This window comes from Bufo bufo, chromosome 7 (assembly GCF_905171765.1).
Source record: "Bufo bufo chromosome 7, aBufBuf1.1, whole genome shotgun sequence".
Classification (NCBI taxonomy): Eukaryota; Metazoa; Chordata; class Amphibia; order Anura; family Bufonidae; genus Bufo; species Bufo bufo.
The window spans coordinates 96,758,354-96,776,668 of record NC_053395.1 but is presented as its reverse complement, the minus strand read 5'-3'; the positions used below and the strand labels follow the sequence as shown (position 1 = coordinate 96,776,668).

The 18,315-nt window shown below is 41.5% G+C and overlaps 1 protein-coding gene across 3 annotated transcripts in view; it reads right to left on the bottom strand.

Annotated features, from left to right (window-relative positions):
* VPS16 (VPS16 core subunit of CORVET and HOPS complexes) overlaps window positions 1-18,315 on the bottom strand; it is a 558,269-nt gene that overhangs the window by 134,594 nt on the left and 405,360 nt on the right. For all 3 annotated transcript variants that reach the window (XM_040439647.1, XM_040439649.1, XM_040439648.1), the window contains exon 17: window positions 13,275-13,383. In XM_040439647.1, the coding sequence (XP_040295581.1) occupies window positions 13,275-13,383 (109 nt within the window). The remainder of the gene's footprint in view (window positions 1-13,274; window positions 13,384-18,315) is intronic.

The window sequence follows — 18,315 nt, the reverse complement described above, 5'->3', positions numbered from 1 at the left end:
AATGGCTTTTTGTCCTAGTTTTCCTGATCACATGATTGAATCTAGTGCAAACCAAAGAGTATTTTTCTTTCATTCATAGAATCTAATATAAATAAGCCAGTCATTGTCATCTCACATTCCTTCTTTTGGTCGCGTGGTTCTAGCGGACCAATCATCAAGTACTAGTAGTTACTTTCGAGACACAAAGAAGAACGGGAGTGTATCACTAACAAACTATGATGTCCTCCAGACTCAACTCCGCAACTAAAACTTGAAAGTATTTCGACTACATGCTTACATCCAATTAAACCAGAGGATACTCTTCTTTCATTCATAAAGTCTTCACATGATTAAGTCAGCCAGTCATAGTCAAATCCTCCCTCATTCATTCCTTTGGTCATAAGGTTCTATCGGAACAATCAGCGAGTACTAGTACCTACTTCCGTGACACAAAGAAGACCGGGAATATATCAGTGACAAACCATAATCCCGTCCAAACTCAGCTGCGCAACTAGAAAATAGAACTTACTAATTATACTAAACAGGGCTTTAGATCAAATTCAATATTTAATCCTTGCGGTTGTAATATACACAATCCATAGATCCACTCCGCTTCACAGCGACTGATCTTCGCCAGTGGCTCTCCTCCCCGCCACTTCTGGTTACCCCTTTCTATACCTGTAAATATTAACCCACTAGGATTTTTGCCATGTACTTTTTTTAAATGTAGAGGAACACTATTGTCCAGATTTATCATTACTCTGACAGCTCACTCCACTATCACATATGGCTAAAGTCAGTTTTAGCCAAGTCAGATGACGTACCGGTACCGCATGTTGTCCTGGTTCAACAATCACCGTTGAGCAGGCACCTTGGCTAAATGCGCAGGGAGAGGGGGGGTCCCATGATCATCATTAAGCAGGCACCTTGGCTAAATGTGCGCTGCCGTCCGGTGGCCCTGGATCTCACAGGCCGGAAGCTGTATGAGTAATACTCACTGTATTACTCATACAGCAAATGCATTCCAATACAGAAGTATTGGAATGCATTGTAAAGGATTAGACCCCCAAAAGTTCAAGTCCAAAGTGGGACAAAAAATAAAGTGAAAAAATAGTTGGAAAAATAAAGTTTTCCCCCCAAAAAATTAAAAGTTTCAAGTAAAAATAAACAAAAACGTCATTTTCCCCAAATAAAGTAAAAAAAAAAAAGGAAAAAAATTGGGAGAAAAAAAGAGTATACATATTAGGTATCGCCGCGTCCGTATCGACCGGCTGTATAAAAATATCACATGACCTAACCCCTCAGATGAACACCGTAAAAAATAAAAAATAAAAACTGTGCTAAATAAAAAAAAAATTGTCACCTACATCACAAAAAGTGTAATAGCAAGCGATCAAAAAGTCATATGCACTACAAAATACTGCCAAAGTCATCTCAACCCGCAAAAAATTAGACCCTACCTAAGATAATCGCCCAAAAACTGAAAAAACTATGGCTCTCAGAATATGGAGACACTAAAACATGATTTTTTTTTTGTTTCAAAAATGATATTATTCTGTAAAACTTACAAAAATAAAAAAAAGTATAGATATTAGGTATCGCCGCGTCCATATCGACCGGCTCTATAAAAATATCACATGACCTAACCCTTCAGATGAACACCGTAAAAAATTTAAAATAAAAACTGTGCTAAATAAACCATTTTTTGTCACCTTACATCTCAAAAAGCGTAATAGCAAGCGATCAAAAAGTCACATGCACCCCAAAATAGTGCCAATAAAACCATCATCTCATCCCGCAAAAATCATACCCTACCCAAGGTAATCGCGCAAAAACTGAAAACATTATGGCTCTCACACTATGGAAACACTAAAACATGATTTTTTTGTTTCAAAAATGAAATCATTGTGTAAAACTTACATAAATAAAAAATAGTATGCATATTAGGTATCACAGCGTCCGTAATAACTTGCTCTATAAAAATATCACATTACCTAACCCCTAAGGTGAATACCGTAAAAAAATAGGAATAAAAACTGTGTAAAAAAAGCCATTTTTTGTCACCTTACATCACAAAAAGTGTAATAGCAAGCGATCAAAAAGTCACACGCACCCCAAAATAGTGCCAATAAAACCGTCATCTCATCCCGCAAAAATCATACCCTACCCAAGGTACCGTATTTTTCGCCCCATAAGACGCACTTTTTCCTCCCCAAAAATGGGAGGAAAATGCCCCTGCGTCTTATGGGGCGAATGCTGACAGTTTAACATCGCTGAATGCGATGTACGGAGCGGGGGCCGGGGGAGGGACTGGGAGGAGGAGCTGGGGGCCGGCAATAGGGGCGGTGCGGTCACTGTACTATAGCCCCGCCCCACCGCTTCGGTATTCTAATATAAAATGTATTATTGAATTAAAAGTTATTAAACATGCCCCCCTCACTCCTAATAGTACCCTACATCTTAATAGCTTCTGTATAATGCCGGCAGGCAGGCCGGGCGGGCGGCAGCGTAACTCCCTGATGTCACGTGCCTGCGCCGCCTCCTTTATGAATGAAGCAGGCGGCGCAGGCAAGTGACGTCAGTGAGTGACGCGCCGGCCGCCCGGCCTGCCTGCCGGCATTATACAGAAGCAATTAGGATATACGGTACTATTAGGAGTGAGGGGGGCATGTTTAATAACTTTTAATTCAATAATACATTTTATATTTGTATACTGGGGGGGGGCGGCGGCGGGAGGGCACACGTAATCTGTGGATGGCACAGTTAAGGGGTGGGGGTCAGTGGATGGCACTGTTATGGGCTGGGGGGGGTCTGTGGATGGCACTGTTATGGGGTGGGGGTCTGTGGATGGCACATATATAACAGTGACATCCACAGATCCCCCCCCCCCTAACAGTGCCAGCCACAGATCCCCCCCCTGTAACAGTGTCCGTCATCCACAGATCCCCCCATAAGTGTCCGTCATCCACAGATCCCCCCATAAGTGTCCGTCATCCACAGATCCCCCCATAAGTGTCCGTCATCCACAGATCCCCCCATAAGTGTCCGTCATCCACAGATCCGCCCATAAGTGACCGTCATCCACAGATCCCCCCATAACAGTGTCCGTCATCCACAGATCCCCCCATAACAGTGTCCGTCATCCACAGATCCCCCCCATAACAGTGTCCGTGATCCACAGACCACCATTAGTTCCAAACCCACCAAAAGCACACCTTTTGGTTCAAATTTTTTTTAACTTATTTTCCTCCCCAAAAACCTAGGTGCGTCTTATGGGCCGGTGCGTCTTATAGGGTGAAAAATACGGTAATCGCCCAAAAACTGAAAAAATTATGGCTCTCAGACTATGGAAACACTAAAACATGATTTTATTTGTTTCAAAAAAGAAATCATTGTGTAAAACTTACATAAATAAATAAAAAGTATACATATTAGGTATCGCCGCATCCGTGACAACCTGGTCTATAAAAATATCACATGATCTAACCTGTCAGATGAATGTTGTAAATAACAAAAAATAAAAACGGTGCCAAAACAGCTATTTCTTGTTACCTTGCCTCACAAAAAGTGTAATATAGAGCAACCAAAAATCATATGTACCCTAAACTAGTACCAATAATACTGCCACCCTATCCCTTAGTTTCTAAAATGGGGGTTTCGACTCTAAGGGTGCATCAGGGGGGCTTCAAATGGGACATGGTGTCAAAAAAAAAACAGTCCAGCAAAATCTGCCTTCCAAAAACCGTATGGCATTCCTTTCCTTCTGTGCCCTGCCGTGTGCCCGTACAGCAGTTTACGACCACATATGGGGTGTTTCTGTAAACTACAGAATCAAAGTCATAAATATTGAGTTTGGTTTGGCTGTTAACCCTTGCTTTGTAAGTAGAAAAAAAAATATTAAAATGGAAAATCTGCCAAAAAAGTGACATTTTGAAATTATATCTCTATTTCCCATTAATTCTTGTGGAACACCTAAAGGGTTAACAAAGTTTGTAAAATCAGTTTTGAATACCTTGAGGGGTATAGTTTATAGAATGGGGTCATTTTTGGGTGGTTTCTATTATGTAAGCCTCGCAAAGTGACTTCAGACCTGAACTGGTACCTAAAAATTGGGTTTTTGAAAATTTCTGAAAAATTTCAAGATTTGCTTCTAAACTTCTAAGCCTTGTAACATCCCCAAAAAATAAAATATCATTACCAAAATGATCCAAACATATGGGGAATGTAAAGTAATAACTATTTTTGGAGGTATTACTATGTATTATAGAAGTAGAGAAATTTAAACTTGGAAATTTGCAATTTTTTTACAAATTTATGGTAAATTTGGTATTTTTTTTATAAACAAAAATTATTATTTTTTACTTCATTTTACCAGTGTCATGAAGTACAATATGTAAAATAGTAACATAGTACATAAAAAAAAGACATTTGTCCATCCAGTTTGGCCTGTTAACCTGCAAGTTGATCCAGAGGAAGGCAAAAAAAAAAAAACCCTGTGAGGTAGAAGCCAATTGTCCCCACTTTAGGGGAATAGAAAAATTCCTTCCCGACTCCGAACAGGCAATCAGAATAACTCCCTGGATCAGCGACCCCTCTCTAGTAGCTATAGCCTGTAATATTATTACACTCCAGAAATACATCCAGGCCCCTCTTGAATTCCTTTATTGTACTCACCATCACCACCTCCTCAGGCAGAGAGTTCCATAGTCTCACTGCTCTTACTGTAAAGAATCCTTTTCTATGTTTGTGTACAAACCTTCTTTCCTCCAGACGCAGAGGATGTCCCCTCGTCACAGTCACAGTCCTGGGGAAAAATAGATGATGGGATAGATCTCTGTGCTGACCCCTGATATATTTATACATATTAATTAGATCTCCCCTCAGTCGTCTTTTTTCTAAAGTGAATAACCCTAATTTTGATAATCTTTCAGGGTACTGTAGTTGCCCCATTCCAGTTATTACTTTAGTTGCCCTCCTCTGGACCTTCTCCAGCTCTGCTATGTCTGCCTTGTTTACAGGAGCCCAGAACTGTACACAGTACTCCATGTGTGGTCTGACTAGCGATTTGTAAAGTGGTAGGACTATGTTCTTATCACGGGCATCTATGCCCCTTCTGATGCAACCCATTATCTTATTGGCCTTGGCAGCAGCTGCCTGACACTGGTTTTTGCAGCTTAGTTTGCTGTTTATTAAAATTCCTAGATCCTTTTCCATGTCAGTGTTACCGAGTGTTTTATCATTTAGTTTGTACGGGTGACTTGCATTATTCCTTCCCGTTTGTGTGCAATACGCCTAAGTCAGCCAGTCATAGTCAAATCTTCCCTCATTTGGACAAGAGATGACCTGTTCCTTCCCAGCTGAAGGAAAAGGAGACTCTCTCAGGCCTAATACCAAAAGGTAGGGGAAAACCACAAACAAGAAATAGGGAAAAAGACATTTAACTCCGATGAGCAGGAACTCAGAGGAGAACTGTAACTCCGACGAGCAGGAAATCAGAGGAGAACCAGACACCAGCTCTTCACAACCTGAAAGGAGCTATCAACCGCATGATGGGTGAGGCCAGATTAAATAAAGGAGTTAGAATGACTAAGCTACACCTGAGACCAGAGGTGCGGTCATACCCAGCAACAACACAGAAAAGTCAAACCAGAGCGGCTGTCAGATCACATCACGTGCAGCCAGTCTCTTTGATCTTCTGACCCCTGTCACAGGAGGGACCGTGACATATATCCCTATGAAAGTTGGAGATAAAAATATGAGCAAGTTTACTTGGTGCGGGTTTCCCCTTCCGTGCAAAAAACGCAAAAGGGAAAATAGAAAAAAAGAGCACAAAAACTATTCAGATCACTAAAAATGGCTCTAGTTTTAAAATAAAAGGTTATTCACTTGTGATCATGCAGGGGTAATTTATCTACTGGAGTGGCCTTCAGTACGTTGCACGAACTATGAGAAAGCTTAAAACGAGAGTTCAAGAACACATTCGGAACATTAAAAAAGGTTTGGAAACTCATAGGGCCAGATTTATCATTAGCTCAAGTCAGAATAATGCAGATGGCAAGTCTACAGTGATCACATGGGGCACTTGGAGCCTGAAGATAGGGGAGCGCGCGCACGGGAGGGAGAGCAGACAGGAGAGCAGACAGGCAGGCATCGCGTACGGCGCATGAGGAGGACGGCGCATGCGCAGGATTCAGAAGCGCGGTCCCGGCGACTGAGCCGGCTGTCAATTACAGAGCATAGAGGCGGGGTTAGGGCAGGGGAGGTACAGCCAGAGGTGAGGGAAGGGATACCCCCTTGACTTGTTGCGTGACTGTTGGAGCAGGAAATGTGAACTTTATAAGACGATTTTTTCAAGAATAAACAGCGCAGGAAAGCGGCACTAACATGTATAAGAACACACTGAAGATAATCTATAAGGTACTGTTGCTAGTTTATAAAGTGAAAATGAGGTGAAAGGTTCGCTTTAAGGACCAGGCCATTTTTTGCAAATCTGACCAGTGTCACTTTAAGTGGTGATAACTTTAAAACGCTTTGACTTATCCAGGCCATTCTGAGATAGCTTTTTTGTCACATATCAGGGTCAGTATTGGGCCCTATTCTCTTCAATATATTTATTAATGATATTGTAGAAGGCTTGCATAGTAAAGTATCAATTTTCGCAGATGACACTAAACTGTGTAAAGTAATTTACACTGAAGAGGACAGTATACTACTACAGAGGGATCTAGATAGATTGGAGGCTTGGGCAGATAAGTGGCAGATGAGGTTTAACACTGACAAATCTAAAGTTATGCACATGGGAAGGAATAATGCAAGTCACCCGTACAAACTAAATGATAAAACACTCGGTAACACTGACATGGAAAAGGATCTAGGAATTTTAATAAACAGCAAACTAAGCTGCAAAAAACAGTGTCAGGCAACTGCTGCCAAGGCCAATAAGATAATGGGTTGCATCAGAAGGCAAGATAAATCAGTGAAGGGTAGGGAACAGGGGGTAGTCACCCACCCCGAGTATCACACCGGTCACTGTGAAAATATATGCGGTTGAGCGCCAAACTCCCAAAAGACAGAGTAAAAGTAAGTGATGGTGTTAGATAATCGTTGACGGTATCAAAAATCACCAAACTCAGGTGCTATAGACTGATAGGTAGAGCACAGTCGAGGGTAGGTAAAAGGTAACAGGAATAAGATGATACTTGTAATATTATTAGGTCAAATCGTACAGCACTAAAACTGAATAAGATATAGATGCATAAAACGAAGTAAATTCTTCAAGAATGTTAAAAATATAGAGACAATAATAAAAATAAAATCATTGATAAAAAATCCACTCACTTCACAGGGGAGTCGCCACCAGGATAAACTCAAGACACCTGTGGCAAGTCACCCCCCTAAGCCGGGATCGCGTATAAGTTGTTAGAGGTTGACGTCTACGACCTGGGTGTACAGCCTGGTTGGTAAAGCAACAGACAAATCCAAAGGTGCGTAATCAATCCTCTTTATTGGTATAATGTACGGCTCAACGCGTTTCAGGGGTCATAATACCCCATTCATCAGGAGCAGGATCTTGAAGAATTTAATTCGTTTTATGCATCTATATCTTATTCAGTTTTAGTGCTGCACGATTTGACCTAATAATATTACAAGTATCATCTTATTCCTGTTACCTTTTACCTACCCTCGACTGTGCTCTAATTATCAGTCTATAGCACCTGAGTTTGGGAATTTTTGATACCGTCAACGATTATCTAACACCATCACTTACTTTTACTCTGTCTTTTGGGAGTTTGGCGCTCAACCGCATATATTTTCACAGTGACCGGTGTGATACTCGGGGTGGGTGACTACCCCCTGTTCCCTACCCTTCACTGATTTATCTTGACTTCTCTGTGGTGTTTGGTTTTATCCCACACCAGAGCTGCCTCTCCATCCTACTGTTTCCTTTTTTCCAACCCCTCCATCGTACGGTCCTGGTGGCACCGCTTCTCTATCCTTCTCTTCAGGGACAAAGCACAGTCCCTTGTAGCTTTTGGATAACCTCCCTCTTTTTTCTTTTCTCCACTTCTGTTGCATCAGAAGGGGCATAGATGCCCGTGATAAGAACATAGTCCTACCACTTTACAAATCGCTAGTCAGACCACACATGGAGTACTGTGTACAGTTCTGGGCTCCTGTAAATAAGGCAGACATAGCAGAGCTGGAGAAGGTCCATAGGAGGGCAACTAAAGTAATAACTGGAATGGGGCAACTACAGTACCCTGAAAGATTATCAAAATTAGGGTTATTCACTTTAGAAAAAAGACAACTGAGGGGAGATCTAATTAATATGTATAAATATATCAAGGGTCAGTACATGGATCTATCCCATCATCTATTTATCCCCAGGACTGTGACGAGGGGACATCCTCTGCATCTGGAGGAAAGAAGGTTTGTACACAAACATAGAAAAGGATTCTTTTAGACGCGGCTGGAATCCAGTGGCCAGAAGGAACAAGCGAGGCGCAGACTTGAGGAGTAGATCGCAAGGTAGGGAATCCAGTGAAGAATCGGAACGGTCTGGAAAATACGGTTCTGAGGAGCAGAAGACTGGAACAAGTCACAATACTCAAGCAATGTTTGCATTGCCTCATGGGTATAAGTAGGCCCAAACAGGAAACAAGATGGCTCCCAATCAGTATCACAACGGCCATCTTAGTTAAGGGCAAATCCTCAGATAACACAGCAGCCTCCAATGGTGGAGGAGTGAAATTGCAACACAAGTTCAGAGTGGGTGAAACAGCGGCCACTAGTGGTAATTTAGAAGATTACATCAAATTCTGACAGGTTCCGTATACGGAACACAAAAAACGGAACGTAAACAGAAAAAAAAAACCTTAGTGTGCAAGAGGCCTTAATCATGTGAAGACTTTATGAATAAAAGAAAAGTATCCTCTGGTTTAATTAGATGTAAGCATGTGGTCGAAATACTTTTAAGTTTTAGTTGCGGAGTTCAGTCTGGACGACATTATGGTTTGTTAGTGATACACTCCCGTTCTTCTTTGTGTCTCGAAAGTAACTACTAGTACTTGATGATTGGTCCACTAGAACCACGCGACCAAAAGAAGGAATGTGAGAGGACTATAACTGGCTTATTTAATTATATGAAGATTCTATGAATGAAAGAAAAATACTCTTTGGTTTGTACTAGATTCAATCATGTGATCAGTAAAAATAGGACAAAAAGCCATTCGATAATGATTTGGTGCGCAAAATGTGAAATAATAAAAATATGGGCAGAATGTTTAACCCCTTAACGCCCAGCGCCGATGTGACTTAACGCCCAGCGCTGATCGGGCGGGTGCAGGAGCTGCGCCTGCCCGATCCGCGGCAGAGGTCCGGCAGTCACTGATAGCTGGACCCCTACTGTATGCGCCAGCATCGGTGAAATCACATTAACCCCTGCACAGCCGCGGTCAGCGCTGACTGCGGCACGTGCGATGTTCGTGCAGGGAGGAAACAGTCATCGGGTTCCCGCGCTGGTGTGACGGGGACCCGATGGAAAAAAAAAATATATAAAAAGGTCATTTTTAAAGTAAAAAAAAAAAAGATCCCCCCCCAAAATGAAGTAAAAAAAAAAGTAAAACACTAAGCAAACAAAAAGGCATATGCCCCCCAAAATAGTACCAATCTAACAGTCATCTTATCCTGCAAAAAACAAGCCCCTATCTAAGACAATCGCAAAAAAAACTAAAAACAACTATGGCTCTCAGACTATTAAGACACTAAAACATGATTTTTTTTTTGTTTCAAAAATAATAGCATTGTGTAAAACTTAAATAAAAAAAGTATACATATTAGGTATTGCCACGTCCGTAACGATCTGCTCTATAAAAATATCACATGACCTAACCCCTCAGATGAACACCTTAAAAATGTTTAAATAAAAACGGTGTAAAAAAAAGCAATTTTTTGACACCTTACATCACAAAAAGTGTAATACCAAGCGATCAAAAAGTCATACGCACCCCAAAATAGTACCAATCAAACTGTCATCTCATCAAGCAAAAAATGAGACCCTACAATCGCCCAAAAAATAAAAAAACTAGGGCTTTCAGAATATGGAGACACTGAAACATGATTTATTTTTATTCAAAAATTCTGTTATTGTGTAAAACATAAATAAATAAAAAAAGTATACATATTAGCTATCTCCGCGTCCTTAACAACCTGCTCTAAAAAAATTCCTCATGATCTAACCTGTCAGAGCAGGGCGGGCGGGCGGCCGTAACTTACTGTAGTCACGTACCTACGCCGCCTACTTTATGAATGAAGTAGGCGGCGCAGGCAAGTGACGTCAGTGAGTTACGGCCGGCCGCCCGCCCTGCTCTGCCTGCTAAAGGACATTTAGTAAGTAGTACAGATGCGGCTGGGGATCGGAACTTCAATGAAAGCTATTATTATAAAATGTTTAGGCATTAAGGAAGTGAGTGAGCGGCGGGGCCGGAGTACAGTGACCGCACCGCCCCGCCGCATTTGCATGACACCGGCCCCTCCTCCCTCCAGCTGATACATCGCAGACTGCAATGTAAAATGGCAGCATTCGCCCCATAAGACGCAGGGGCATTTCCCCCCCACTTTTGGGGGGGAAAGTGCGTCTTATGGGGCGAAAAATACGGTATGTAAGCCTCACAAAGTGACTTCAGACCTGAAAAAAAAAAATAAGAAAAATTTAAAGATTTGCTTCTAAACTTCTAAGCCTTCTAACGTCCCCAAAAAATAAAATGGCATTCACAAAATTATCCAAACATGAAGTAGACATATGGGAAATGTAAAGTAGTAACTATTTTTGGAGTTATTAGTATCTATTATAAAAGTAGAGAAATTGACATTTTTCTAAATTTTTGGTAAATCTGGTATTTCTTTTATAAATAAAAATGAAATATTTTGACTCAATTTTACCACTGTCATGAAGTACAATATGTGACGAGAAAACTATCTCAGAATGGCCTGGATAAGTAAAAGCGTTTTAAAGTTATTACCACATAAAGTGACACGTCAGATTTGCTAAAAATGGCCTGGGCAGAAAGGTGAAAAATGGCTTGGTCCTGAAAGGGTTAAAGTGATAAGAGGAAATAATATGTTGGTTTTAAATTAGTATTTTATTATCTATGATTGAATACAATCGGGAGGAGTTTCCTCCACCCTGGATCTGTATAAATTAGACGCCCAGATGAGGGTGGAGTATGTGCCCCTGACGAAGCGAAAGCAAAACCTAGGTCGGGCTAAGACACAAGGGCTGATGCAGCTTTATGATATGCCTTTTATCTTAGCACTTTTGTGAGTATAATTAAAAAAAAAAGTATATTTTACCCTTGTTGGTGGTTCTTCACTATTTGCATAATGTCTTGGTTCCTATAGAAGGATCGAATTGGAAGCAAAAGGGATCTCTGTTGGGCGTTTCAATGTTCGTCTATATCTGAACGCTGTGCATGACTCCATTATAATTTGGATACCGTGTGGATTTCCTGAGCAGCGGTCTTTCCTCTTTGAGTTTGCAGAACATCCTATCGCCTGCGTGCACCAGAGGAAAGTGTTTTACTTGGGCACGTAACTGGCACAAATCGACAACGTCCTCTCCCTGTAGCAGGAGCTCCACCACTCCCTACACCAGCAGCACCATGGATACGTGCTTATTTGATGCTCTCCTAATTTTTTTTGGTCAATCACAAAATTGACAGACAGATGAACAATTGCATTTCTATGTCACGGGCACCCAAAAACATGGCCATAGATGACCCACAAAATTAACTGACAGATTAACTATTGTATTTTCGTGTCACGGATGCAAAGGAGCTGTAGCTCACCATAAAAAATGAGTTTATGTCACCGAAAGAATTAACAGACAGATTAACTATTTTTTTTCCATGTCACGGATGCAAAAGAGGTATATTGCTCCCACAAAAAATGGCGTGTCCGGATTAGGTCCGGATGTGTCTCGGTGCATTGCGGCAAACCCGCGCGAGTAGGAACGCAATTGCAGTCAGTTTTGACTGCGATTGCGTTCCGATGTTCAGTTTTTATCGCGCGGGTGCAATGTGTTTTGCACGCGCGTGATAAAAAACGGACTGTGGTACCCAGACCCGAACTTCTTCACAGAAGTTCAGGTTTGGGTTCGGGGTTGTGTAGATGTTATTATTTTCCCTTATAACATGGTTATAAGGGAAAATAATAGCATTCTTAATACAGAATGCATAGTAGGTGGTCAATTGAGGGTTACAAAAAAAAAAAAAAAATTAACTCACCTTCTCCTCTTGATCGCGTAGCTGCCGATCTCTTCTTACTTCTTTAATGATGAGCTGCCGGCTAAAGGACCTGTGGTGACGTCAGATCACATGGTCCAATCACATGATCGATCACCACGGTGATGGACTATGTGATTGGACCATGTGATCTGACGTCACCACAGGTCATTTAGCCGGCAGATCATCATTAAAGAAGTAAGAAGAGACCGGCATCAAGAGGAGAAGGTGAGTTAATTTTTAAAAAAATTTTAACCCTCAATTGACCACTTACTATGCATTGTGTATTAAGAATTCTATTATTTTCCCTTATAACCATGTTATAAGGGAAAATAATACAGTGAATAGACTGTCACCTAGCAACCATGCGTGAAAATCGCACCGCATCCACACTTGCTTGCGGATGCTTGCGATTTTCACGCAGCCCCCTTCACTTCTATGGGGCCTGCGTTGCGTGATAAACGCACAATATAGAGCATGCTGCAATTTTCACGCAACGCTTAAGTGATGCGTGAAAATCACAGCTCATGTGCACAACCCCATAAAAATGAATGGGTCCAGATTCAGTGCGGGTGCAATGCGTTCACCTCCCGCATTAGACCCGCGCGGAAATCTCGCCCGTGTGAACTCAGCCTAACACTGTCCCTCACTGCAGCTACTTCCTGTCCCTACACTAGTTAGAGCAGAATTGCGGCGCCACACGTGATTCCGCATTTATACAGGTCGGGTCACAGCCATGCCAAGTGCCCACAGTTTAAAAGCTTGTTGATTGGCTGCGCTGCTGCCTTTCAACAAGCTTTATTCAGCATCCACAGACCGAACACAGACTTCCGCGGCAAAGTCTGTGCTTGGGTGCCCGAATCCGTGATGTTCAGTACGAACCTGAACTTTGCAGTTCGGGTTCACTGATCCCTAATTATGTTATCTGAGGTAAAGGTTATTGGAATTACAAACTTGAGAGAGAGGATTGAATATTTTTTATTTTCTTTGCCTGCTTTCTACACAATTACTTACCAAGGTCAGTATCTCCACTTTCAATAGCTTTACCAAGAGCGAGGTTGCTCCTCTTCATCTTCAAAAGCAAAGGTACTTGATCTTCAGATTTAGGTTCATATTCTAAGAGCTTAAATAACAAAATTAGGAAGTCAAAATTTTTAAATAACTTGCAATATGGATTATCTCCATCCTGACAGAACCTACATTTGCATGTCAATTTATGTACCTTTATTTATAAAATAAAAAAAATAAAAAATACAACATTTACAGATAGTGCTTTAAAGACGGAGTGACACCCCATAAAATAGTTATTACTTAAAAGTCACCATATGTCTATTTTTGTCCGCATCATTTTGAAAATTTTATTTAATTTTTTAGCATATTAAAAGACTTAAAAATTAGCAATAATACTTTTGAAATTTCACTATTTCTTCAATTTTTCATGTAACACAGCAAAGATTAACAGCAAAAAAAAAACAAACAAAAAAAACCATCAACATTTATTACCCCGATTCTGAAGTTTACAGAAACAAACTATACGTCTATTGTATGGGCTCACAGCAGGACTTAGAAGGGGCCATATGGATATTGGAAGGGAGATTTTGCTGGAATGATTTTTAACATAGTAACACAGTTTGTATGGCTGAAAAAAGACATCTGTTCATCCAGTTCAGCCTGCTATCCTGCAAGTTGACTCAGAGGGTGACAAAAAAAAAACATGAGGTAGAAGCCAATATTCCTCATTTTAGGGGAAAAAATTTCTACCTGATTCCAATCAGCAAGTCAAAATAACATCACCACCTCCTCAGACAGCGTTCCATAGTCTCACTGTCCTTTACAGTAAAGAAGTCCTTTCTATGTTTGTGTAGAAACCTTCTTTCCTCTAGTCGTAGTGGATATCCCTTTGTAATGGTCACAGTTCAGTGTATAAATAGATCATAGGAGAGATCTCTGTTCTAACTCCTGATATATTTATACATGGTTATTAGATCTCTCCACTGTCATCTTTTTTCTAACTAAACCCGAATTTTGACAATCTTTCTGGGGGTACTGTAGCCCACTATTTCCATTTATTACTTTAGTAGCCCTTATCTGAACCCTCTCTAGCTCTGCTATCTCTTTCTTGGTCACAGGACCCCAGAATTGTACACAATATTTTATGTATGGTCCGACTAATGATTGGAAAGTGGCAGGACTATGTTCTCATCACGTGCATCTATGCCTCTATTGATGCAACCCATAATCTTATTGGCCTTGGCGGTGGCTGCCTGACACTGGTTGCTACAGTTAAGTTTATTGTCAACTAAAATTCCTAATTCCTTTTCCATGTCAGAATAAACCAGTATTTTACCATTTAGTATGTGCTGGTGACGTGTATTTTTTCCTTCTCATGTGCTTAACCTTACATTTATCAGTTTTAAACCTCATTTGCCACTTACCAAGCCTGCAGTCTATTAAGATCCATCTTTAGCAGTATCCTGACCTATTTTGTGTTAATTAATTTACACATTTGAATATAGTCTGCAAAAATTTATATTTTACGGTGCAGCCCCTCTACAAGATCATTAATAAATACACTCACCTAAAGAATTATTAGGAACACCATACTAATACGGTGTTGGACACCCTTTTGCCTTCAGAACTGCCTTAATTCTACGTGGCATTGATTCAACAAGGTGCTGATAGCATTCTTTAGAAATGTTGGCCCATATTGATAGGATAGCATCTTGCAGTTGATGGAGATTTGAGGGATGCACATCCAGGGCACGAAGCTCCCGTTCCACCACATCCCAAAGATGCTCTATTGGGTTGAGATCTGGTGACTGTGGGGGCCATTTTAGTACAGTGAACTCATTGTCATGTTCAAGAAACCAATTTGAAATGATTCGAGCTTTGTGACATGGTGCATTATCCTGCTGGAAGTAGCCATCAGAGGATGGATACATGTTCTCATCCTGTTTACGCCAAATTCGGACTCTACCATTTGAATGTCTCAACAGAAATCGAGACTCATCAGACCAGGCAACATTTTTCCAGTCTTCAACAGTCCAATTCTGGTGAGCTCGTGCAAATTGTAGCCTCTTTTTCCTATTTGTATTGGAGATGAGTGGTACCCGGTGGGGTCTTCTGCTGTTGTAGCCCATCCGCCTCAAGGTTGTGCGTGTTGTGGCTTCACAAATGCTTTGCTGCATACCTCGGTTGTAACGAGTGGTTATTTCAGTCAACGTTGCTCTTCTATCAGCTTGAATCAGTCGGCCCATTCTCCTCTGACCTCTAGCATCCACAAGGCATTTTTGCCCACAGGACTGCCGCATACTGGATGTTTTTCCCTTTTCACACCATTCTTTGTAAACCCTAGAAATGGTTGTGCGTGAAAATCCCAGTAACTGAGCAGATTGTGAAATACTCAGACCGGCCCGACTGGCACCAACAACCATGCCACGCTCAAAATTGCTTAAATCACCTTTCTTTCCCATTCTGACATTCAGTTTGGAGTTCAGGAGATTGTCTTGACCAGGACCACACCCCTAAATGCATTGAAGCAACTGCCATGTGATTGGTTGACTATATAATTGCATTAATGAGAAATAGAACAGGTGTTCCTAATAATTCTTTAGGTGAGTGTATATTGAAGAGAACAGGGCACAATATGGACTCCTGAGGTACCCCCCATAGTGACGGTGACCCAATCTGAGTATGTACAGTTAATAACCACTCTCTGTTTTCTATGACTGAGCAAGTTACTTACCGACGTACACACATTTTCCGTCAGTCCAAGCATTCTCATTTTATATCCTAACCAAAAGGTTTGGAGAAGTCAAGATATATCCAATCCGGTCTAGAACTTACCTCCTTATAGAAACGGAATAAATTAAAGACCGATCCCTAATAAACCATTGCAGAAACAGCATCATACGCTTTCTTTCATTGAGATATTGTAGGATAGCATCTCTTAGAAAACTTTCAAACAGTTTACTCATGACAGATATTAAACTTACTGGCCTATAGTTTCCAGGCTCTGTTTTTGACCCATTTTTTTAAAAAATATTGGCACATTTGCTAAGCGCCAATCCTGTGGAATGTTCCTTGTCAATATAGAGTCCATAAATAGCAGAAATAAGTAATGTAATAGACAGACTCTTAATTATCTTAGAATGCGAGGATGTATGCCATCTGGACCCGGTGATTTGTGTATTTTATTCTTTTTAAGATGCCGCTGCACTTCTTCCTGGGTCAGACAGGTCACATTTAATGGGTAGTTTACTTTGACACTCTGCATTTCATCTGACAGCGAATACAGTGGAGAAAAATAATTTAATAAATTTGCTTTCTCCTGACCGCACTCTACAACTCCTCCCTCATTACTTCTTAAAGACTCAAAACTTTATACAAGAACACTTTAGGGTTAATTTAACTCTCTTGGCTACCTTTATCTGGCTTTTACATGTTCTATTTTTCTCGTAGGGTTTTAGCATTTCTTTGCAACATTTCTGTTTTAGTAATTTGTCATTAATTGTGCTATTTACATTTCTATTTATCCACATTGTGTTTTTTTTTTTTATTACTGATCCTTTTATTCCTATAAGGTATGTCTGGTCTGCCGTGCACTCCTGATCCCCTCCCTACTGGAGCTGACATTCCCCTGACTGGCAGAGGAAGTGTCTTGCTGCAGTAGTGCTATCCCTGAACTGATATCCCTCTCTTCTGCCAACTGTGCTGCCTTCCTTTCCTTCTCCACCATACTACCACCACCACCACCACACTCATCTACCCCATTAGGTGTCTACACATTGGAAAGCAAACTACTTTTCATATTGCAATTTGCTTATTTAGATACAGGATCTGGGCTTAAAAATTTGCAAATTGCTCATATTTTGCACAGCAATTTGCACCTTCAAATGGCTATTCCAGAACTGCATACAATGCATAAGATGCACACTGGATTGCATTGTCAATCATGGAGCACATACTTGCTAATGGGGATTACACCAGAAAAAAACAAGGTAAATTATACAATGCAATTCAACTCTTAAATGAATAGATGTAGTTCTCTCTGTTAGCCCAGTGGTCCGTGCCGGTGTTGCTGTCGGGCTCCCTCTTTCCCTGCCGCCATGCTGACAAGTGCGGGCAGCAGATTAACTATGCTTAACTATGGTATCTGTGTTCCATGCTGGAGACTTGTTTGAACTTGCATAGGTGTGTCTCTACCTATGATGCAGCTCATACACGCCCTCTGTCTCACCAGCCAATGGCTGGATTGCAGCAGGTATTTAAAGGCACTACCTACCACAGGAAGATGCCTGAGCAACCTCATGGTTTTATCTTGTCTATCTCCAAGTGCTAAGGTATCTCTCTTGTCTGCTTTGCTGTGTACCGGACCTTGCTTATGGAACTCCTGCACTTTACCTGTTTGCCGCCTGCCTCTGACCTCAGACTTCGTTTATGAACTTTGCCTGTTTGCCGTCTGCCCCTGACCTCGGATCTCGTTTATGGACTTTGTTTACTGCCTGTCTCTGACCTTGGACTTCGCTCACTGACTTTGATTGATTACCGCCTGTCCAGACTCGGAACCTCCTGGCCACGCAAGTCCCCTCAGTGCTTGCACCGAGTACTCTGACCCCCTGGTCAGTTGCCACTGACTCGGGGACTGCTCTGGAGTAGCCCCTGGCAACTACACTAACGGCCCAAGCCTATCCTCACCATCAGAGGCTCTACTGAAGACCAGGTAGTGGCTTAGTTACGCCCCTCCAGAGTATACCCAGTCAGTGGCACAGTGGGTCCACACCCGCTTGAATAACAGTTTGCTCAGGCCATGGATACCGCTGATCAGAACCCACCAAGCCTCACCAAACTTTGCCAGGAGTTGGCTCAGGAGAGAGAATGTCAGGTTCAGATTCTGTCCTATCTGCACAATGTGAACATGCGCCTTAATGACCTGTCGCCCACCAACCCTGCACCTCCAGCTCCCGCTGCAGCAGCTAACCCGGCACAAGCTCCGTCGACACCCTAAGTGCCATGTTCTAGTCCTCGTTTATCAGCTCTGCCACGTTTTGATTGA